This window comes from Thunnus albacares, chromosome 14 (assembly GCF_914725855.1).
Source record: "Thunnus albacares chromosome 14, fThuAlb1.1, whole genome shotgun sequence".
In the NCBI taxonomy this organism is placed as follows: domain Eukaryota; kingdom Metazoa; phylum Chordata; class Actinopteri; order Scombriformes; family Scombridae; genus Thunnus; species Thunnus albacares.
Genome location: NC_058119.1, coordinates 16,600,880 through 16,625,951, shown reverse-complemented (window position 1 = coordinate 16,625,951; position 25,072 = coordinate 16,600,880). Strand labels below are relative to the sequence as shown.

At 40.5% G+C, this 25,072-nt stretch overlaps 1 protein-coding gene across 9 annotated transcripts in view; it reads right to left on the bottom strand.

Annotated features, from left to right (window-relative positions):
* Positions 1 to 331: 331 nt before the first annotated feature.
* kcnma1a (potassium large conductance calcium-activated channel, subfamily M, alpha member 1a) overlaps positions 332 to 25,072 on the bottom strand; it is a 140,379-nt gene continuing 115,638 nt past the window's right edge. For 3 of the 9 annotated variants that reach the window (XM_044372474.1, XM_044372469.1, XM_044372471.1), the window contains 10 exons: positions 21,490 to 21,613; positions 20,030 to 20,254; positions 19,287 to 19,479; positions 16,134 to 16,247; positions 12,563 to 12,693; positions 10,245 to 10,439; positions 9,653 to 9,771; positions 8,944 to 9,168; positions 7,763 to 7,791; positions 332 to 4,961 (listed from right to left, as the gene is read on the bottom strand). In XM_044372474.1, the coding sequence (XP_044228409.1) occupies positions 4,810 to 4,961; positions 7,763 to 7,791; positions 8,944 to 9,168; positions 9,653 to 9,771; positions 10,245 to 10,439; positions 12,563 to 12,693; positions 16,134 to 16,247; positions 19,287 to 19,479; positions 20,030 to 20,254; positions 21,490 to 21,613 (1,507 nt within the window). In that variant the 3' untranslated portion in view covers positions 332 to 4,809. Of the gene's footprint in view, positions 4,962 to 7,762; positions 7,792 to 8,943; positions 9,169 to 9,652; positions 9,772 to 10,244; positions 10,440 to 12,562; positions 12,694 to 16,133; positions 16,248 to 19,286; positions 19,480 to 20,029; positions 20,255 to 21,489; positions 21,617 to 25,072 lie in introns of all 9 variants that reach the window. The other 6 variants (XM_044372467.1, XM_044372468.1, XM_044372470.1 and 3 more) reach the window with 2 other exon arrangements.

Here is a 25,072-nt window from a genome sequence, read left to right as displayed (position 1 = left end):
CAGCAACATTTAACACTCAACATTTTAGCAGGTGGTGCTATTTATAATTATTTCATATACTGTTGGGTAGTTTAACCTATAAAATTGATATATTTTGCATGTAAAATCTTAATCTGCAAAATCAAACTATAGCTGTCAAATTAATGTTGTGGAGAAAAAAGTACATTACTCTCCTCTGAAATGTAGTGGAGTATAAGTATCCAGTAAAAGTTAAGTACAGTACTTAAGTGAATGTACTAGTCACTTTCCACCACCTCAAGACTGAAGGAGTGTAATAACAGATGAAAACATGTCTTTGCAGTTGGAATAAAAAAAGAGGAGAATTTCCAGGTTTAGAACACAAATACATCCATTTTAATTTGAGAAAATACAAAAAGAAACCATGTACAATCTATGTACAAACTTTTTGTACAAGACAGTATATTTATCAGCAGATTATATTTGACAGAGTCAGGTAGATCAACTCAGCACCATCAAATAATCAATTTATCCATCATATCTAGAACACATCCAAAACTAATTAGACTGCTATGTCAAACTCCTGTTTGCTGCAATGACGATGTGCCAACAAATTCTATCTGTGATACGCAAGAGCAATGTCCTGAATTCTTCCTTAACTGATAGGCAGCCAAAAATTAACAAAAATTGCAAGTTTTCTTAAAAAAAAAACATAAAAATTGCCGAATGCAATTTTAATGTATTATTAAGACTTGAGACCCACCTCCCATCCCCATAAGTATTATATATTCTATTATATCTAGTACAATTCCCAGCAAATAAGTTATTATATCCATCCTTTACAGCAAAAAATAGATTAACAAAAATAATGCAACATACTGTAACAGTAATGTATGACGCATCATAGTCTTTGATTTGTTAAGTGGACAACAACACATCTGATGTTACAGACATGGGCCTCTATGTGCATCTTTCAGTCATCCATATCTAACTACACTACATGACACAATCTGATAACCTGTAACCAAACACACAGCAGAGATGATATGTGTGGTTTGACGACCAGGGGCTCAACATCTGTCTTACCCCGGCTTCCTGAATGCCACTTCTCGCTATAGTGGGACTTAATATGGGCCCTCCTCTTGACCTCCTGCACTGCCTGGCACTATACTGGCATGGAGGCATTGATGGCTTGGATGTTCTCCATGTCAGTACAAGACACCGTTTTCACAGTGGAAAACACTTGGACTCAGCTCCCTAAAAGTGAGTCTGTGTCCCTGAATGACTGAAGGATGCTTGCTCAACTAAACTTTTCATGGCACTTCAAAAAACACTCTAAAAACTTTAGAGGTATACAATGCAAAGACCTAAAAACATCTAAAAGAGACGTATGACAAGGTGTAGGAAGGAGAGACATCTCAGTGTTGTGAATAATGCCAGCCTGAATGAGTTGCACAATGACGGCTCAGGTAGAAAAAGCACAGTAATCAAGTGTAATGAAAACCAGTGGTGCATTACTTTAGGAGTTTGTGTTAATGCCAGTTTGCAGCATGTGCCGTTTTACTTCTGAGCAATGCTATGTTTAATCACCTCAAAAATACTCTGTAAACAAATAAGGAGCAGTTGTGACAGATTGTGGCAGATAATGACAAGCTGACAAAATGGAATGTAAACCCTGTAATAATGTAATAAAAACAGGAAAATTAAGGATGTTCTCTCTTTTGATAACCTTTGCTGAATTGGTGCTACCTTCCATCCTTCTAGATCAAATTCTTCTCCATGTGTCACATACAGTACTTGAATAGTCTCCTCATTCCTATGAGAATCCAGGATCTTTCATTTTCAAAATATTGTCTTTTTTTTTCTTTTTTTTTTTAAACATAACAATCAGTTTGTCGATTCTATGTATAATGAGTCATTGCCATTACCAAATATTAATAGTTCCTTATTGTTCAGGCTAGCAAGTATGCCATTAACAACCCAATTATACATACATTTTACTCACATATTTTCTGAAAAGAAATCTATTTGCTACAAAGTTTGACAACGATGTAATCACAGTTCAAAAGTTCACTTCAAGACAAATGTGTATGAGGCTTCAGTATAGTTGCACCACACCCAATAGACGGACATTGAAGCTCAGATCATTCAGTTTGAGAAAGAAATGTGGTCTATATAATGGGTTGAATTTACACAAACATATTTAGCACAATATTATGTTCTTTTCCATTTTCCAAAATTGTTTTTTTTTTCTTAATAAATACTTTTCTTTTACACTCTTTAGAGGAGAATCACTGCAATAAACAGTGTCTCCCTGTCATATTAGAAATCATATTTAGTGGAAATCACTAGCACACTGTGCTGTAGTGTACACACTCTTCCTTCACACTGGGGACCTAATTTAGGTCAAACACATCTAATGAAGGTCATTCAGTTCTGGCCTGCACACAGAGGGAGCGACTCAATGATCTTCTAATTATTATCACCACTCTGATCTGCTCTCCATCTAGATACAGCATTTACCCCCCTGATACATAACTCCTTTACACCTATCTTTCTGTCTGCATGTTCACAGCTAGGGATGCTTAGTCGCAGACACATTATTTAGTCGTAGACATGGCTCATCTGTCCAACCAAAAGAGGCTTCGGATGAGCCTAAATTTATTTCTACAAGCACTCAACAGAGCCGAGCTGCCAGGCTGAAGATGGTGGCTTCACAATGCAAGCTAGTCTAAGCTTTATTAGCTCCAGAGTGATGCAGTTTGTTAAAGAGGGAGCAGGGGAATAAAAAAATAACGTTTTGTTTTAGTATGATGTGAAATAAATGGTGATGTAGTCAAACACAAAATCCACTGATATGTAGTTGTAATTAAAGATACTAATTGAGTTTTTTTCTTTATCTCCTATAGTACTTTTCACTTGGTTCCTGTCTATAAAAATAAGTACAAATTGATTATGCTTATGGATACAAAATAAAATGTTTATATGTATAAATCCAACTACACATTTGTATTGTTTTAGGAGTACAAGGCTACCTCCTCAATCCTTCATTATCATCACAGCTGGATTTGGATCTATCAGTGGCAAACCATGTGCACACAGGCTAGCATAAAGAACACATGTTCCTCTCTTGTGTCCTTATTAGCAAGTCTGTGGTATTGTTGCATTTCCTCCCAACTATGTTTGAGCATTTCCCCATGTTAGGAGACCGAGCACAGCAGCTTAACTCCTGAGAGTTTTTTCAAGCGTGTGACATCTGGATTGGCAACAGAGAACATCCAAGCTCTTTATTGCCTCTGTGCCAACCCTGTGCCAGGCAGTTGCTCTGATCAAAGGAGGACCCATTAATGCCCACTTTTATGCAATATGTGGCATTTCATTCCTCAGACATGAGCTTTTTGTAACAGACAAAACATTCAGATAATACACCACTCTTCTTCGTGATCCCAATTCTGCCGCAGATTTCACGGCGTAGCGTTAACGGTGGACACGCAGCTGCTGCTGATATTAGCTCGGCTCAATCATAGTTGGGGATTTCAGTTTGCTTTTTTAATGCAACATACTATTTTTGTTAGTAGATCCAAACCCTCCACACTGTTCTACTGTTTTTCTACCATGACTTATTTTTTTAGAGCTAAGATCCCACATGCTGTTCCTTCAAAGGTGCACCATCACATACAAGCCGATGGGGGGATGACGGCACTGATCAGCGCAACACCAGAAGGACGAGTGGCTGCAACGCACGCGCACACACACACACACACACACACGCACACACACGCACACACACACACACAGCGTGTCCTGAACGCATGAAGGACAGGGTAGGCTGTTTTTCGTCCTTCTCATGTATTCAGGTTGATCAACCGCACTGTATCTGTTATAGAGGGGGCTCAGGCACATATCATGCGATAGGAGCTTGAAACACAGTCACAGGCGTCATGATCTGACGTATCAGCAGGAGACATGTAGGTACAGGGTTTTCTTTCAGCCAGCATACACCAACTCTGCACCATTCTCTGAGTTTTAGACTACTGTTTTGCAAGATGACTTTGTACTGCAGGACTGGAATGCTCTCACTCAACATGACGAGTCAACGGTGAAGTAGCAAACCTTAAGCAATGACATGATGTATAACAACCTAAAAGCAAGATTAGTATGCCTCCAAAGCCAAGCAGCCCTCCCTCCCTTCCTCCCTTCCTTCCTTGCTTCCTTCATCTCCTAGGAGACATTTTTACTGGTGGAGGGGTCTCACGGTTCCAGTTGTTCTGCCAGAAAGTAACTTGTTCAGTTTTAGTGCAAATAGAACAGAAGCAGACAGGAGATGTGGAGTCGATGAGCCCAGCTGGTTTGATGTGACGCATCTGGGTGAATCTTTGGGAGATGATATGATCGCTGCAACCCTCATCCTCCAATAACCAGTCACCTTAGCCATGGAGTCTGGTCACACGAAGAGGTGAACTATTGCAAATTACAGGAAGTACTCTTTTTTTTTTTGTCAACTCTTAAAATAATTCCAAAAAGTGCTAGGGGGGAGGGGCTGTACAATCCTTATTTGATTGTCATTATGTACATCTCTATGGATACATTAATAAATAAAACAATGTCCAAGAGCATGGAAGTAACGTTAAAGGTATACACATAGGAGGTCCCTTCCAGTTTGGGTTCCTGTCCAACTCTCGATTAGAAGAATGAGTGAAGAGAAATGTGTCAGTCTTCAACACCCCCATCATCATTATCATCATTTTCATCATCATCATCATCATCATCATTCCTCCAATGGTGATGTCTTCCCCATCTCTTCAGAAAGAGCGCACAGATGTCTGGTGAGTCAGCAAGAAAACCTGGTGTTCAGCATTCATCTTCAACTTCTCTGATTGGTGGAATCAGACTACTAGTGGATTTGTATTGGTTGACTTGGTTGGCCATGTGAGTGCTCATGGGCTTGATCTGAATGTTCCGTGGGTAGGCATTTTCCGGTTCATCTGTAAACCATTTCTTTTCTGAAGGCAAGAGAGGAAGAAGAAAAAGCAGAGTTAGTTTGAAAAAGTGCGTCACATGGGATTGCTTACAACCATACTGCCTCAGTTTAAGTGATAGATTTGCATGGCATTCTTTGTGATTAGCATCAAACCGTGAGGTCCAGTTTAAGTTTGAGTTCTGGTGCACTGATTTGAAGTTGCAAATCAATTTGAAGTTGTCACGGTGGCATTGTTTATCTCAAATACAGCTGTGTAAGTTGATGGATATAATCTGTCTGAATTCTAATGTACCGTGTAACAAAGAATTTCATTAAAGAAAACAAAACAACAAATATCCATTTTAGACAGAACAAAAAAATCACCATAAAGGCATTGTTCAGTCCAAGGTCAGTTCACCCAAATTACAAACCATTGTTTCACTTTCTTCTGATATCTAGCCACAAAGATAGTTTTTGGTTTCATTCCCAGTTTTTGAGATATCCATCGGAGAGAGATTTATACTGCCACCTCAATACAATGAAGGAGAACTGAACTGAGTTTATGGTGCTCGTAGCATTTGAAATCATGTCACCAAATTTTAGAGGAACTTTTATCTACCAACGAAATAGTTCTTATTAAAGCTTTAAAGGGAACATATGCTTTTTGGAATTTCTGTTTTTATTTCTGCTGTTTTCTATACTGAACTGAGTATCTACATAAGGTGTCAGTATAAGTTAAGAGTTTTTAAACTGTAAATCATGCAAAGATATTCCAGTAGAGCCTGAGAATATAGAATATAGATATAGACCTGGAAATGTGCATGAGACGTCCTCTTTAAAGCATGTTTTGTGGACTATCCAGACAGACCAGGCGTGTTCAGACAGGAACGTGAACCTAACTACAGACGCAGTGTTGTTGCATATAAAGTCAATGCATATGAACAGTCGCAAGATTACTTGAGGCAAAGATGCATTTGTGCAATTTGAAAAAATATTTGCTTATCCCAATGCTTTGTGACTCCAATTCATGAACGTGTGGAGACCATGGAAAAAGGAGGGAAAAAACGGGAAGAGCTTGAGCTCCTGGTGAGTTCTGAGATGACAAACACGCCAGTTGGTGCATACATTGCTAGCAAGCTACAACTAACGTCTGTACAGTTGTTACATTAGCTGTTTGAGGCAATAAACACATAGCAGAAAACACTCCAGCTCTCAAATTTGTTTAATTTTCACGTTCTGTCTGAACATGGAAAGAAATGTTGTTGCTGATTTTGTAAAAAATGTAAAAAATGCAATTTCCACCACAGATCAAATTCTGTTCTGTAGAAATAGATCCAAATCCAGCTGCGTAGAAATCTCTGAGATTGATATATCAAAACCTGGCCAAAAGAAATGTAACTATATGCATGGCTAGGTGCCACTAGTGTTAAGTTAGAAAAAATTTTTTTTTTTTTGTATTTTGGATACTGACACTTAAAGCTAACTCATAACTTACAAAGTATATATCCTAAACAGTCACATTTCATAGTAAGTCTTGCTCTCATGCTGGCAGTCATTATGTGAGAGAAGAGATTTTAAAGAGTTGGATCTGTCATTTTGGAGAGACTCTCTTCATGTTTAAGTAGGCTATGAGAGCACTGTTTCTGAGCACGGTGTGAGGAAAGGGAAGGGTGTGTACCAGCTGTCAGAAGTTTGTAAACTCTCTCCCAGCACTTCACAGGCATCTGCAATGCCATTCAACATGTCACTTCCTTTTGGGTGAAGTTGTAATATCAAATTTTAACTTTGCTATGTGGAGCAAACCTCTGTGTGTGTGTGTGTGTGTGTCTGCATGTGTGTGCGCAAGCGCTTGTGTGAATGTGTGTTCATATACATGCAGGCTTGGAGATTCATTTGTGTGGGCCTGTGTGTGTGTGTATGTCTGTGTGTGCGTGCGTGCGTGTCAGCAAGCTTAAGGCTGCGGGGCCATGTGTTACAGCAAAGGCATTTGATGTGTAGAATTGTGCCTGAGGTGAAGCAAGATGTCTGCCATCTCTCTCCGCTGCCGATACGGTGAACTTAGTGTTGTCGCCTCAAACCACCATATCAGGTGCACAGGGTTACAAGGAGGAAACTCACAGACTCATATCCCCCTCCAATTTGGACTTAAAATCGGTCACACCTCCCACTTTTTTGGTGTGACCGATGGCACAGGGCTGGACACACTTTCTTAAAGTTCTGTGAAAAATAAGCAATTTGGCTGCATCAGGGGGATTTGAATCAGTCTGACCTAGATGTGAGCTATGATCTGGGTTTGTACAGTTGGGCAACATGTTACCCTGTGGTTTATGCTGATGCTGGTACAATAACAACATACTGTACTCAATGACCGCAAATATGAACTCTAAAAATCTGCTACAGTCATCTGACAGCATTCAATAAGAGGGAAGATGCGCAAACACACAGACCTCTCACACAATGCAAACCATCTCAAGTTGAAATCATAAAAAGGCATGATGAATGACGGGGAAAAAAAACAATGGAGAAAAGGATTTGTCTGGAGGAAAAGAAAACTCATATCATCAAGTGAGGTAAAGGCACAAAGAAAGGGGGGGGTTTCGTCTCAACCTCATGCAATGTGGAGATGGTCCTGATCATGGCAGGGAGGAGGCAGGAGCAGCAGCAGACATTTTGCTTTCCAGATGAAAGCAAAACTTAAACTGAGGCATGGTTTACTTCATATCTGAAGAACAGAGTAAATAAAAACAAACTCCCCTCGTCATAACAATATCCACAGAGGACATAGTTATGACTGGAACCCCAAGTAAAGGTTGCTAAGTCATGCAGAATCGTTAACTTGCATACCTTGGCCCATTCTATTCATCCTTGTTGCACTTCAGAAAGAGAGGTAAGTAATCTACTGTAAGTAAGTAGTATTTACAGTCTACAAGGCAAATACACAACTGACAAGTGACTACCAAGTCCAACTAAAGCTTCTTACAGCAGTATTTCGACTACAGTATATCATACATCTTAATTTTAAGATGTATTGAGGGCTTTTCATTTATCATTTAGTAAATCTTTGTGAAAGAGTACGATTGTAACCAATCTGCATGCTTTTAGAATATGTCATGATTTAAAAATTTTGTTATTGTATTCTCCCACATGAAAATTAAATTCAACGTGTATATTTTGGAGGAAGATTATATAACATGTAGGTTAAAAATTATTTCACCAAATTTAAAATAATCTTATGACTGTAATTATAAACAAAACAGGAAATAAGAGCCTGCTAAAGAGGGCTACCAACATGGACATGCAGTAAAGCAGTACAGATGCAACAAAATATCAACACCGCTAATGGGGGATGATCTTATGAGTTACAATGTATCAGTAATGTTGCTCTACCATTTATATAAACTACTAAAAATACAGCTACAGTAAGTAAATCACAATACATTACATCCATGATCGAGGCGTACTCATCATGTCTGTTAAAATGTGCACAAATATCAACAAATATTCAACAAACAACAGTTATTTACTTCACAAATATAAGGGTTAGACACAAAACATCTAATATATTAAGACAGATACAACAGGTAGACGACATACTGGATGTGTGTGTTGTATTATGTCATGTCATTTTGCTGTGTTTGAGGCCTTTACTGTAAACTTGTTTCCAACCACAAAGGCAAACAAGTGGTTTTTAATGTTTACAATACCACAGAGTCTTTGACTATAACAAATGTGCCCGGCTTTCCACAGAGTGAGTTCACTAAATTTGTTAATGTCATGTAGTGATTGCTGTGATGTGAGAGTGAAGACCACATGCAGATGATTATGGAGGAAAAAGCACAAACACTGGGCATGGACGCAGAGCACAAATCACAAACAAAACACAAATCCCACAATATACAGTACTCATCAGTGCATGTGTCACCACAGTCTGCACACACACACACACACACACGCACACACATCTATAGAATACAGGTATAAAACACTTAACATGCAGGCTAAAACTCTAATGTGAGTGCACATACTTCTGTTTGTCGCGGGCCTCCCGGGTCTTACTGCTGCGGTTCTGCCGGTTGGAGGGCGGGATGGAGTGGATGGAGGAGCTCTTTTTGCTGGAGGAATGAGAGGAGTGGGAAGAGTGGGACAAGCTTGTTCGGGACTGGCCCGCGTTGTGGTCAAACTGCATGAGGCAGAAGATCAGGTCTGTGGGCACCAGCTCAAACTCATACGGTGGGTTTGTGATCACATATCTGCCCAGAAAAAAAATGTTAGAGAGGATTAAACTTTAACGATCCTTTCTGGGAAAGAGCAAATAGTGAAGGATACATCAAAGAAAGAAAAGCATATATTGACTGCAAAGGAGTTTGGGGTTGTGTTAACTTAATTAACAACTTCACTACTACAATATTTAAAGAAGCAATATGGATAAATGTATATACATACACATGAGTGTGCAAAAAATTTAAATTAATAATTAGACAGAAAATATACTTCAATTAATATCTGTTTGCAAATCAGAGAATTTATACAATGAAGAACAATATAAAAAAACACTAGACTTATTTTGCATTATAATAGAAAAGAATGTACTTAACAAGAGGCAATTCTATGTTATGAATCAAATGCAATTCATGTTATTATATGAATTGCATTTGATGGTGGACATCAGCCTAATCAGACATTTTATAACAATAAAATGTTCATTTTAACACTGAGCAAAGGCAGATATTGTACCGTTTTGTACACGGGCTCGGCACACTGAGATGAGCGTCTCTTAATCTGTAGATTCCAAAACACAGCATGTTGTACGTCTTCAATGCTTTACAGAATAAATCCCCGTAGCAGCCGCCATCCTGATGAACAACAGAACAAAGACACCATCCGTGTGTGTTAGGTCAGCCTGATGATATGGTTCAGTGGCAGCAAATGTGATTCTTTGTAAAGTTGTGGTGCAAATTCAGTGTTCTGCATTGCAGAGGATATTCTGCTTGCGAGTGAATACCAGCTGTTGGCAATGGTGACTGTAGCAATCAGCAATGCTTTAAAATTATGCCATAATTAATTCAAGAAAAGAGCAAATTACTTCAATATTGGAAGTTCTTCATAACAATGACAAAAACCTGTGAAAACAAGGTTGGAACGAATTAAACTTGGAATTTCCTTGGTGGTGTTCATTGTTCTCTCCAAAGCCCTCCACCCACTAAGGCCTGCTTTGCGTGATCACTGTTCTTCACATCGGATTAAGGACTGCGAGGAGCGGAGGCGGCCAGATGTGTGCTGCTGGGTAGTGCCAAAACGTGTCATCTCTGCTTAAACATTCACTTACCCCCAAGTCGGCAAATGGCCCATCGTAGAGGGCTAGCTGGGCGACGCGACACCTGTCTCTGTTAGCCAGTGTCTGCGGTGTGCTGTAGCCTCCTCTGAGAGCGTTCTCCTCAGCCAACAGAGCCTCAAGCTCTGGTGTGGCTCCCCCTGTGACCAGCGTCCGAATCAGCGTGAGGATGTTGTCGTTGAAGTATGTCTGGGGAGAAGAGAGAGGATAACTGTAAGCAGATGCCATTAGTTCAGAGGTGGCAGATGTGGGAAAAAGGTTGAGTCCCTGTTATGTGGACCCTTAGCTTGTCTCTTCACATAGAACTGACTGGAAGGAGAGGAAGCAGATCTACATATTACAGAGGACTTTCTGTCTGGTGCACCACTCTTATGATGTTATAATTTCAACAGATTTAAAGATTTGGTTCACCAAAATTGGAAAAACAAAAATAAAAACAAAAAAAGGCCTAAAGTGATATTTAGACATGCACATAGTTTTGGTTTTATTTGCTTAGATTTTTAGATCTGACTTATCTTTTTTCAGATCTCTCTTATTTGTGGTGTTCAAAACAATCACATTTGAAAAAATCAACAGCAACATATCTTTCCAGACTCAACATCCCTGTTGCTCTGGATTATCCACAGATGTCACTGCGCACAGTTGTCATTGGAAATACTTTCTACAGCAGAAACAGTTTCTATGAAATGTGTTGACAGCTCTTTCTGTATTTTATCCAGACTAAACACAGTTTTTATAAAAATTTCATTTTTAAACACCACAAACTAAATTCTATTCATTGTATTTGGTGAAAGCTGAAATGTAAAAGCCAATAGCTAAAAATCTGGGGGAAAAAACAAAACTATTTGCTTTTATAATTTGAGTGAACTGATCCTTTTAATTATTCACTGCAAACATAGTCTTATTAGGTTAAATGTCATTTGTCAAATTTGAGATAGACATAGTCAAATAACACCTGATGATCAAATGTGGGATCAGCTCTTTAAATAAAACAGATATACTTCAATACAACACTATTCTCTCCTCTCTGAACCGTGTTCTGTGCATTGTATGTCTTTTTTCCCTTCTGAAACAACGATTTGACTGCGCTCTGTAGGTGTCAGGTTCTCTTGTCCTTCAAGCCGATCAGGACCTGTTTTTGCCGCATGTGAAGACAGCCGATGTCACTCGGCAGCCGGGCCAGAGTGGCAGCTCCTCTCTCCGGGCCCCTGACAGGCCTGCAGAGCCTCATGATGGATGAGCACTGTCCATTAGCTAGCTTCACCTCTGACCAGTGCCAGACTACAGCTGACGCCTGCTCTACTCCCTGCTCAACTCAGCTCTGCACACCCCTCTAACCCCTCACTCAACGAGAGGGCTGCTGGAATTAAGCCATCACAGCACCAAAGGGGAAAAATACAGTTTGTCATGAGAAGGGGTGGGGGGGGGGGTGAGGTGTAGAAGGGGATTTTCTTCCCCTACCTCTTCCTTTATCTTATCTTTGGTGCAGCGGTGACATTGTCAAAAGATGAAAGACTGTTTCTTTGGCCTGTTACAGTCAAGTGCTACGCTAAACTTCAACACTTACTTTGTTTAAAGACCTAATAAGGCTCTTGAAAGTTGAATTCATAATACTTAAGATGAGGAGTGACGACCAACAATTCTCCTTTTGATGTCAGTGCAGCTGGCAGGCATGTCTGATCAATGTACTGAACCATTTCATTTACCAACTTCTGTCTACTTGAAATGCCCAAACTGTCCATCTACTGAAACTTATCACTATACATACCCCATTTTTCTCTACTGAGAAAGCATTTCTGAATTACACCAACTGCAAAGTCTATATTGTTCATGAGATAATCTTCTCTTTAATTTAAAAATTACTTTCTTTTCTAAGCAGATAATGTACTATTTGGAAATATGTTTCTGATTGAATGTGAAATATATGAGTAATATATCTGATAGTACAGTCATGACCACCAAAGAAGTGAAAGAAAACCAAAAAATTCTCTGCATTCTGACCTTTTAAAGTTTTCTAAGGTCCATTTTTCAAGTCTGACTCACCAAGTTTCTTAACTCTTTCCCTCACCCAACAGTCTCTACCAGTGCAACAACATGCAATCATTACCCAGTGGGCCAAGTATCCCCATGTACTTTTTGTGAAATGTTCTCTTTTTGAAATTCAGTTACTGTGTAAGAGCAACCAAACACAAAATAAACTGAAAACCTAAATTATAAAACATGTTGGAAAATGTACAATTCCACAAAGTGATAATCGGTTTTGGAAAACATTCTACCACCACAGTGAGTGTACAGCGCGTTTGAAGACTCACCGCGCTCATCAGGGAGTCGAGTACACTGACAGCGAAGGCAGTGCCGCAGGCGAAGGGCTGAGTGAGGTACAGCTCTGTGTCTGGGTCGTCATCATCATCTTGGTCCAGGAACTGAACGTTTGAGTCGTTCACTGAGAGAGGAGAAACACAGCTGAGTTAGAGACAGGGAGCTGTGAGGAGGAATGAGCACAAACACACACACAGACACCAACACACCTGAGAGTTCAGAAATAAAGAAAGATTTTAGTTATTTGTGTCTTTAAGTTACATTTGAAAAGATTTGGATAAGTCATGCTAATGCAACAGATAAATCTCAGGTATATAGGTATCGATTTAAGGTTTGAGCTTATAATATAATGTAAGATTAGATGCACATTATATTTTGCTTCTTTATTTTGCAGTCTTACAGTTGCACTTATTTTTAACCACAACACTAAACATGAACGTAATTTCTTCTCCAAACAATTGACATGATTTTTTGATTCGCCCTAAAATACTGTAGGTTAAAAATACAGTAAATATGTTATCTGTAATTTTCTATCCTTCTATCCATGTACTGTATCATTGTTTGGAAGGTGAAAAAAAAGGTTTTTAACTTTATCAAAAAGCTTTTTTTTTTTTAATTTTTTTTTTTTAGAATTTTGAATATTAAATCTACAGTTTATCACATGCAGGGTGCATTTCATACATTTATACAAACCACAATTTAAGGAGAAAATATTGAAGTACATTATGCATACACAGTGATAACCATTGCAGAAGTCCCCAGTTATGAATCAGTCATATATCTATTCTCCATTAGTACCTCAGTAGCCACTGTGTCTTGATCTTAAATTACTGCAATACAAAACTACATATACAGTATACTGTATATATTGTAACACACACAAACAGATAAATTCTCTGTCAAGAGACAGTGACCAGTCTGTGTACTGTGAAGCCGTAAATAAAATATGAATATTTTTATAGAGATAAACAGCATACAGGTAATTCTTAATGTATCCGGTAAATGTGATAAAAAGTGAGACTTCAACAATGGCTACTATAACATTAGAAATCCATGCACTTATAAAGTCATGCTATGTTTTTCAGAGTTTTTCTTGATAAATGTGTTTGTCACATCATCACTTTCAGAGATATGTATCTCAAATATTTACCTGTGCCCTGAAAGTCAAATAAATTCCAGATAACAGCACACTTTTTTTAATCTCAAGATTAATGACAAAAATCAGGCCCAATGAATGAACTAAATGGCAAAGTAAGAACCCAAAGCTGAAATAAGAAGATTTTTTTGGTTTCACATGTAGAGCGTAATTGGTGGAACAAAATAAAAACAATAATATACTTGGTACTTCAACCAAGTACTCTCTATAGCGCCTTTCTTTTTCCTCAGATTGTATTTCTAGCAGCAGTGGGCAGTGAAGGGTCTAAGAACCAGCATAACTTGAAAAACGAGCATCACCCATCACCCAAGTTTTTGTTTGACTCCTCCGATATCTGTGCTTCAGAGATACGGTCTGGAGGAGAAATAAAGAAACTGGAAAATAAATTTAAAAAATAAATAAACAGCTTAAAAGATGGTTTGATCTTGAGATTTTTTTTTTTGTTTTTGAAATCTGATTTCTTCCCAGGCTTCCTGTGTGCTGTGGAACAGAAATGTCAGTCAAAGAGACAAGGGGCTGATGCAAACGGGCGTGGGCCAAAGGAGTGAATTGGGGGGGGGGGGTGTGTGTGTGTGTGTGTGTGTGTGAGTGGAGGAGGAGGAGGACTAGGGGGGTTGAGGGGCAGGAGGGGTGTTGCTATGAAAACAGCCACAAGGACAGACTGAGCATGATCAAAGGCCTAGTGATGCTCTGCAAACACAACTGGAGGAAAAAAAAAAAAAACAACCCCAAAAAGAAAAAAAAAATCATTAAAAAGGGGCCAAAACAAGACAGTCAATTTCAACCAGAATGAAGAATAAAAATGTGTTCAAAGTGAAGCCATGGGAGCAGCGAGGGCCTTGACTGCAGCCAGATAAATCAAGACAAGCTGATGAGGAGCAGAGCGGCGGAGCGAGGGAACGAACGGCAGCAGAGGACAAAGGCTCAGCTTACCCAGCTCTGTTATCATTTGTATGTTGGTTCCACTTTTTTTTTCCTGACTGAGTGAAACCAATGGCAGTAGTTTGCCAGGTTTAGCTAATGGTGATGAGACAGTGCAGAGAGGGGGAAGAGATGGTGTCGTTATTGAAACAGTTTCAAAGACTGCAATAAAGGCATTTTCGCTGTCTCAGACTACTCGTGTCATCTCCGGAATTACTCTGAGACATTCATGGTTGTCCGGTATCTAAAAGTAAAGCACCCTGGATTAGAGTGCACCGTAGATACAAAGCCAGAGCTGTCGAACGGCCATACCACCACAACAACAATAAATTATTTCACGGTAAGACAGTGAAAGGGATAAACAAGGTCTTATCCATAAACACACCTACTTCACACGCCGCACCACAAAATTGATCATGCAACTCAGATGAGGCGTGTTTTTATGTTTCAACTTGACTTTAATCTGCTCCTGGCACTGTAAACTGAACATATGACAATGTAATTACAGTATATGGTTCCAGTGAGACATGCAGCCACTCTCTCCTCTGTATACTCTTACTCCTTCCTTTCCTGAAGGACAATGTTATCACATCTAGTGTTGCGGTAGCTGTAAAATTCTCTAGCTTGGGGCGAGCAGAGGAACAACACTGAAGCTTCTAGCGGGGTGAATTTGAGTCCTGGGCAGAAACCAATGACTCCAACAAAGCTAGCATCTAGTTTTGATGATTACGTATGCGGTCAGCAGTCTAATGGGAGAGCCTCTCCACAGGTAATGGCTGGCCCGGTTACAAGTAACATTAGGTAGCTCCTTTCTCTTTCTGGCCTTTTCTTAGCTGGCCTCATGCTCCATTGCTCCCTAATTGGGTCAGGGGAGACAGAGTAGCCAGTCTCTGGTGCTTTAGAAGGCCCCTCAGAGATCTGAAAGTTTCATGAGTCCCCACCACCAGTGGGAATACAGCCACTGCCATTGTTATTAATAAATGGACCCATTTTGCAACCAAGGCAGTTTTTTTTCCCTCTACCTTTTCACTCTCTTGCCTTTTTTTTCCCCTTTCTCACCCTCTCCATCAGGCAGAGTTTCTCTTGTGCATTAGTGATGCAGGAGATGTAGCTACAGTCCTTAAAATGCCTGCCTGACATCCTCAAGTTACAGCAGTCCACATTGTCCGCAGAGCAACGATATGTTCCTGTCCCCACAAGCTAACATTATCATCACTTGACAAAAGCTAGTCAGATCCAATAATTCACATACGAATATGAACTTGAGTTGGGCAAAGCTACTGACACCATGAAGGTGAACAAAAATTCCACATGACACATTCCTAAGTCCATTTGACCTTGAATGAGTTGGAACTTTTGGTAGCAGCATGAAAGTCTTTGATTATCAGCTCTATGTGCCTATGTCGGCAAATGAATAATGAGTTGATCTGAGGTTACTGGGTATGGCATGCAATGTTTGCATTCAAGGTGGGTGTAAACAGTTGTACCTAGTTCTGTGATGATGGGGATGTTGGATCCGGTGGTGACGGAAGCCTGCCGCACAAAGCCATGTACTGGACTGCTGTCTGGAGATGACCTGTCCATTCCAGGAGGCGTGAAACCTGAACACCACAGCAAATACAGATTGACAGAGCACATTTATTTTCCATTATTATCTAGGTAAAGAAAAATACACACCAAGTAAAGTTTCTTAAGTGGTCCTACTACAAGGGTATCATAAGCACGAGGACATGACCTGGAACGCTGTATCAATACCATTATACATAGTGCTTGTCAGCTCACTCAGCAAGAAGTTGTTGATGTGCACTTTCTGTGTCATTCAAATGTGTGGATTGACAGAAAAAAAGGAAGTGGTGGAAGACGGAGAGGAGAGTAAGTGAACAAGGCGCCTGCCTAAAAATTGCAACATGGATACTGTGCTTTTAGGGGTCAGCTACGACATATTTAGCATTCACATCCCTCCATCAACGGGCACACATAAATTTTATATGTTGTTCATTTTGTTACGATAAAATTGGTGAAGTGGATCCGGAAAACCTTTTATCGGAAATGGCGTGGCTCAGAACCATGAAATACAAGTGCAAGTGACAGGAGTATGAATTCACATGACTTCACATTTTTGCATTTCCTCAAAGTGACAAGTAAACACCTTAAATCTGTAATGCTATATGCATAATGCATCAACTGTGTTTTGACATCCATCATTTAGTGCTGACTACAGCAAAACGCCAGCTTATAGTGCCACCACCAAGGAAACATAATGCAGGGAATATATTCAGGTCACAAAGTTTTTAAAGGATTGCAAATTCTGTGTGTGTGTGCGCCTGTGTGTGTGTGTATGTGCCTTTTCTGTCAAGAAACTCAATGAGCTGCTTACATTACAAAAGAGATCTTCCAGCCCTTTGCAACACAAAACACACCAAGTAGTTGAGTACACAGTGGGAAGCACACACTGAACCAGAACTCTTGTTATACCAATTATTGAACTTGGAAATAGCAAAGGTTTGACACTCCGAGTCAACCAGAGAGCACAGGCTTAGACAGTGCGAACATCATTTTGTCGATGTCCATAAAGGATGATGCTTACCCCTCTGGAGAGTGACACCATGTTTTTGAATATTGCCTCTAAACACTGCTCTTATTGTATCATAGTGAACATGAAAACCGTACACAGCTGTAGAAGAACGGCTTCCATTCTGCGCTCTGTGTAGAGCAGAAAGTGATCGTTGGTGGGAACGGGGATACATGAAGCTTGCTGCTGAACTGCTTTCAAAATCTGTTACAGGTTACAAACAGCTCAAAAGTTGGGTTGGTGAGCTCCAAACAGAAAGCTGTTTGTCTTTCTAAGACAGAACCAGAGCGCTGCAAGACCAGAAGAGCTAAAATGTGTTTATCTCCCTGATCATCCTAATCTTCTAAAAGTGATTTCATGCAAAGATTTCATTCCGACATGAGTCATTCACTCCTATGACTCATGCAATACTCTTGTATCTCTTTATACAATTAAACCGAAAGTCAATGGGCAAAAATGCTAACATTTTTCTGCTTGAATCCTCTTAATTAAGGAAAAATTGAATTACTTCAGCTTATTTCTAATTGGATTTCATAATCAGTAGAAACTGTAACATTTTGGAAACTAACTCATCATTTACTGCCCAAAATAGACAAACCAGAGTTCACATCACACACAATATCTCCCCTTCTGGCTGTCTGGTGCTACTGTGAGGCTGTAACCTCATCTGTTTGGCTGCACTGTACAATAGACACGTGAGATCTGGGTTACATACCCCCTTATCCCTGTAGCCCCCCGGGCACAGCTATGCTCTGTGGTTGACTACATGCTAGAGCAGCCGTGAGAAGCTCTCCCTCAGGAAAGCGCATGTTTACTTATTCATTTGCACCTACTTGTTTTAAATTCCACAGACAGTGTCTGAATGTGAGCATCGCTTAGAGGAAGGAATCCCCAAAGCAATACCTATGATACAATAGTAGTGTCTGGGCATGTGCGTGTGTTTTTCCTGGTGTATGCATGATTGCATGTCACTGCGGTGTGTGTGTGTTCTCTAAAGTGAAGTATTTATCACTGAAATGGGTGGTTGATGTAAGACCCAATTATTGATGACAATAGGCTCCATCCATCGACCCTGGGAGAGGATATAGGCTAGTGGGTTTCCATATTGAGGTGGCTTTCTGTGAATACTGCTCCCCAGAGTGGTGTGCTCTTAGATTTACCCCTGCTTATTGTTCCTCAGTGGCACTGCTATCGACAGCACATCACTCACTCAAGGCTGGAGAAATAACAGCATTGGCATTCTCCTAAAACATGTGGAAGTGCTCTGCACTAAAAAATAATGGCCTCTTGGACCTTCAACTTTGATTTGTATTTACAACAGTCACTGTGGTGGCACTAAATAGTACTGAGCTTGAGGCATGTCATGGCTTTCAGGCTAATCATAAACCGAAGATTACCTGTCTGTGGATGTGCGTGTAAAGATTGCGATGACATTGTTGTCTGTGTGTCTGTTTTGTGCGCGGACACGTGCACATGCATTTGAACGCGAAGGTGTGTGCATGCGAGTATCGCTGTTTTGTTGTGACTAATGAGGAGCAGCTGAATTGGCCTGTCTGGTGATTTGTACTGGCTGCTTAATGATGATGAGGCCTGATGGGATGCCAGGTTTGTGTGTTTGTCTGCAAACATCAACAATCTGTTCCAGACGATCTGCCAGACACCAGATCAGGGGGAACAACATCAAATGACACAGTCATGTTGATTACATCATTAAAAAGTATTATCAAGGAGGTTTAGCAGCATGTAATTACCAGGGACAAGACTGAAATCATCAGAAAATTATGTGGAGTAAACACTCTTCAAAGGCTTGATGAAGCAATCACCACAATGGTTTGTGTGCAGGAGTTACAGTAAAGTCAGTTTATAGATGCCACTCAGAACAAACTTGCAGAGTATTTCAATTAAGAGCACTTTATAGACTCTGTGCTTTACAAACTGTATTAATCCCTCCTATGTGGCCTTCTCATTTTCCCTCCAATCTTTTTCTCTCTTCACTGACTTCCCTCCCTGCTACAACTTGTCCCCTTTGGGCAGCAGTGCACATGGAGTCTAATAGGACGCTCCTTACCTTGGGAATTAGCCTGTAAGACCCCGATGCTGTCATCAAACTGCATAGACTTGATGTTGAGTGATGCCAAGATGCATTCCTTATCCTGAAGTGAGGCGTCTTCGATATTGTTCTGATTGGCTGACAGTATTACACACATGTCGCAGAGGTTGATGTTGACAGCCCTTAAATCTGCCCGACTTAATGGTGTACCCTTCAGGGTGAGGAGAACAGAGAGAGAAAGAGCAAGACAGAGAAAGAGAAAGCAAAATGCAAAGAACAGACAGATGGGGGAGAGAAAAAACAAATTTAAGAAGTGAGCAGAGTGGAGCTTTGGGAAATTAGTTAACAAGTATTCTTGTTTTGAGGCGATGACATTCCACTGATGTAACTGGGCATCGGAGAATCAGAGACATGGACTAATCTAAAGGCTAGCCTGCGCTGAGGGCTGTGTTTGAGATTCTTCTCTGATCATCAGTCAAGCCAGGCCTAACAAGCTCTAAGGCAGCAAACCACGCCATCTGTGATGGGCGCTGCAGCTGCAACACACATAAACTCCATTTTGGATATGCAGGATGTGTCACTGCTCTGGGTGAGGGGGGTTGACTGAGCTCTCATGGAGTGATCATTCAATTGAATAATGTGTGATCAAATCAAAGTGACAATCCCTCTCAGGATTTCAATGCCCATGTAACTCAAAATGTCAACGCCTTGTTAGTTGAATGATTCTGATTAATATTTATCTCCTAAGGCAGTGAACTCACAGGTAAGATGGAGACCTTGGGGAAGTTGTGTAAAGTTTCCCATTCTCTTCGCAGGTAATCCAGAGAGCCCACAAAGACTATAGGCTTTAGTTCATGATAATGGAAGTTGCTGGCTCTTAAAGGCATCACCAAGTTTCGCAGCCCCACTAAAGCGGACGTGACATCCCCAAATATACAGACCACTACATGGCCGCTCAGCACCGTCATGGAGGCTTCACTCCGGGTCTGCAGGGAACACAGGGGAGGGGGAGAAGAGCAGAGAGAAGGGAATGAGGAAAAGTGTAGATAGAAAGAAGAGTGGAAGAGACAAACACAGATTTACAGAAGAGAAATGAGTGATGTTAACAGAAAACTGAGTAATGTGCACCAGGTAACAAATTGTAGTTTTAACGGTTTTAAAGTTCACTATAAACTCTTATAAACCCACATGAAATAGTTTGTTAACCACTGATGAATTATAATTGAATCATATATTTAGTCCATCATTAAAACATTCTACTTATAGGCTTTATATTTTACAAAAACAAAAGTTTGGTTAACCACTATTCTGTTTATAAGCAGTTTATTGGATAATCTGAAACAGGGTTTTACAAAACAGACAAAACAAGTGGTCCTCCTCAAAGGGCAGCTGATTTAATCAGGTGCTGATAAATGCAGTTTGTAAGATTTTAGGCACATTCAGTATGTATGACTAGGACCCCTGTCATAAATCAGACAGGTATAAATAAACAAAGCTCCTCTGTGAAGCTCATGTTGTCACAGAACAATGCAACGCCCTGCTTTCAAGATCTGTCGCCTGTCGCACCAGCTTGATGTGCAAACTCGAGTGTATGTTAAGCACACTAAATGCTACTATGATAAAAGTTAGTGTGAAACTGAAGCTGTGTCTTTGTTTAGGTAAAACTAAGAACATTAGGGATCACTGCTGCAAATCAGCTCATAGTTTCAGCCTGATTTTGCAAATTTAACTTTTCTTCTTCTTTGCACACAATGAGAATTAAAGCCTGCATCATGTCTTCCGGGAGCAACAAGGTCACTGCTGTCTTCGTCAGACTAATGTCAACTATATGGGTGGCTGTTGCCTCTCTTGTTTTTATTTGGAAAGAGATGCTAGACACTTTGCAAAAATTCTGCTGATTCTGCCCAAACAAATGATGTATTAACCTAAATGCTTACAAACTGCCGAACTTGTTAAAACATCTGAGCAAACTCATGCGTGGAGTGTTGCAATGCCGTTCACTGATCCTTAGTGGGTATATAAAGAAAACAATAAACTCACCTTGAAACAACAGAGAGGCAGTGAGAGAGATTTCAATACATATTAGTATGTGATAGGATTACTTCAAAATTGAGGGGAAACTTTTGCTCCTGAGCATACTTACTTTACATTCTCTCTTTTCTCATATATTCTGTTTTTGTTAGTTTTTTGAATTCAGTTACAAAATTCTTGCTCCACTCACCAGGATGACTTTTTCGATGTCTTTTGATGGGCACCAGTGAAACATCCCTGTCGAGTCATACCTCTTCACGTTCATGTCCATGTTTTCGATTTGCTCATTTCCAGGAATTAGAAGGGGGTCGTGTCTACTGAGAAAATGGAACAAGACGTTCATGTTAGACCAATTTGTGAAATGACTGCAGCAGTGGAAAAGTGGTAACATGAAGGAGATGAAAGAACTCTTTGCTCTCTTGAGATCAACACCATCTATTCATACAATGTCTTAAAGAGTGCATCCCATTCTCAGAGTGTTTAACTTTCTGTTGCACTACATACTATAGGTCCCATAACTACTGTAGCATTCCTCCTTTACTTCTTGTCCTTGATGTCAAGTCATCAGGAGACTCACAGACCCTAGTGCTCACAGTGGTACAGAGAAGAACAGCAAGACTTGAGTGCTACTGACTGAATGGCATGGCAACGCAAGGCCAATTACCAGCTTTTACCCTCTCTTCCAGTTCCTGACGCCATGCGGCGCAAATAGTAAAAGCTCCAAAGGCTCACACTTTAAATATTTCAGGAATTTGCCCAATCACATTTTGCTTTCCCAACTGATGGCCATTAATGTTTCAACAGCATGTCACAACCAAACAGGCTAATCCACAGCAGTGGGCTGCTGAGTTTTATCCGGTGTAACACTGACCATGAAAGGGCTCCTGTCAGTCCTGTTATACCGCCTCTCCTGTTGTTGCACTTATTCTACAAGACGTGTTCACACAGTTTCTCTAAAGGCGATCCAGAAAATTTAATCCAAAACACTGAGTCAGGATATCGTGCAGAAATTTAGTGCTGTTCTTCAATAAACATTGCTTATTTACAGCAACACATGTGTAATTTATTTACAATTCAGCCCAAATACTGGAAGCAGCACCATACAGACTCAAAAAGGGGAACTGAAGAGAGACAGACATTTGAATAATATGGGAGAAAACATCTCAGGAATTTGGCATACATCTCTCTCAGTATCACTCTCTCTATCCTCTATCAACATTGTCATTCGCTGACAAGGCTTTGATGTTGCCTCTTCCTTCAGCCTGCATTTGGGTTGCATGCCATCGCAGGAAAAGTAAAGGTAAGGGGGAAAAAAAGCTGTCAATTAGCCACCTTCTCTCTCTCTTTCTACCTCTCTTCCCCCCTCTTCCCTCTATCAGTTAGTGCAGGTGATAATAACACTGACAGCATTTAGTGTTTTTACACTCAGCCTGAATCTTTCATCCAGAGCCGCGTGTTGCGCCAATCAACTCCACGGAGCCCCTGTCACTTCAATCTGCTCAGCTCTGCTCGCCTCCACACAGGGGCTGACTGGCGCATGCAGGCGGGCTGCCGCTCCACCTCTCTGCCAAGACAGCTATCTTTCACAGAGCTGTCAGTGGTGTGACTGGCAGCCTGTCAAAGGCTCCACACACCTCCTCCTCCCTCTGCCTTCTCCCTGCCTCAGGTTCAACCTACCACAAGGCTCAGGGAGAGAGCAGACATGTCGTCTGAGCCACAGTGCCACGCCCAAGGGATATCAGCTGCAGATGATACTGTGACATCCTCCGCGATTGGATGCGTGTCGTCAGTCATGACCCGTCAAAAAGGTTTGTGGGAATGGTGTTAATGCCATGGTGGCATTGCAGCTCGTTAGCGCAGTGACACGTCACATTTGGCTACTGGGAAATTAATAACACAGCCGTGGTAAGGATAGGTCAGCTAGAATGTAAACTGTGTCCCCCTTAGCTTTTACAACAATATAGAGATATCAATTTCTTAAATGTAAAGAAGAAATAAGGTAAACATTTTTTGTAAATTTTACATTTACATTTAATTTGTATTAATTAATTGGAAAGTATGTTCTCTTTTAGAAGCCCCCCCTAAAGTAAATATTTGCCCTGGCTGAGCTACAGTACAGTATTTTATCAGATGCACTTATATAGGACAAATATTTCTCTTATAGTATGTCACACTCCAGTGTCTCACCCCCCTCTCTTTCTTCCTCCCTCCCTCAGTATATATTTCAAACAGAGTTGAGTTATTCCAGTGTATCACTCTGCAGTCACAAGCTGGGGATGGGCGTGCTCCCCCAATCCCTCTCTGCCAGACTACGAAGGCAGCCTCTTGCTTTGAAAATTTTCCCCATCATGCAAACTGACAAAGGCATGCTTTTCAAAAGCCCACAGCCAATCTGTTGATCATTATTTATTTACAAAGGCCTTCAGGCGGCAAGTCCTGTAAAAACCATACTTGATACGTATGCTCGCTCTCTTGCTAGCTCTGAACTGTGTTTTCCCCCTCCTTGCTTGTAGAATAAAGTATCCCTAAGGCTACCTCAAACAATCACTTTTCATTGTGCATAAAATCCACCTTGTAAAGCACAACTGTTTAATATATATGGTGTTATATGTTGACAGGGGCAGCTGCGAAGGGGGGCTGTGGACTGTGATGGGTAATTTGATGTTTTGCTGAGGGCTAAGACTTGGAAAAAAAAATCTACACCTATAACAGAGGACCTGTCATCCCAGTACCCAAGAGCCAGCAGAATACAGAAGCACCCCTAAAGCAGAGAAAACTTTGACACCGCTTTGAAGCGTTTTCAAAACTGAGTAAATAACTCGCAAGAATTATTATCACTGCAAGATCAAAGCAAAGATGCATATATTACATGGCAAACGGGGACCATCTCCTAAGCAGAAAAGGAAGAGAAGAAAAGGTTTTGTGCTTTAAGTTAGGCAAACTAAACACCCTTTTTAAACAAGCAGTTAGCTGGAAATGTGCCAGTGTCTACAGTAGTTGTTTTTGTAGCAGTTTTCTCCCTCTGAGCAAGGGCATCTCAAATGATGCTCTGTTGCAAACTAGACTGAAGGGTATGACTGTGTTGGGCTAATGGTTTGGCAAGTGTGAAGGCTTATTAAGTGCTTGTTTTGTGGAGAACTGAGGGGGAGGCCGACAAGTATACTGGACAAAAATCACACAAGGCATTCCAGTGCAGTAGGAGGAACGCTGCCTAAGGGAAGCAAGCAGGACCAACATACTGTACAAAGAACTCAACTAGAATGTAAGGAAAATACACTACAGTAATAATAATCACCAAAAAATAATATACTGAGTAAAAACAGAAATGAAAAAGTTCAACAATAGAAATTAAAAGTAAACTTGTATATTACTCTTATTTGCAGATGGAATTTGTTTTTGCTTTTAGGGATTTAAATTCCACAGTAGACAGTAGAAAATATGATTAGGAGTTACAATTCAGATACAGGAGTTTCTACTGCACTGCAGCTTCACTGCGTAAATACTAACAGTGACAAGTGCGTGTGACAAAAACCACACAGCCCTCTGTTTAGATTTTCCTATTGTAAAGTCATAAAGATGACGACCATAACACTCACTCTCATTAAGTGACAGGCAACGCAGCTATGAGTGTTCCTGTCCTGTTAGATCTTCACCACCGTGCCTTTATCCTGCTGTCCCAATGGGCGCAGCTCGGCCTCCCCATATTTTCCTCGCTGTCGCATCGCTAACCCTGCCTCTAAGCCAGAGGAGCACAAAAACCTACTCATTTTATC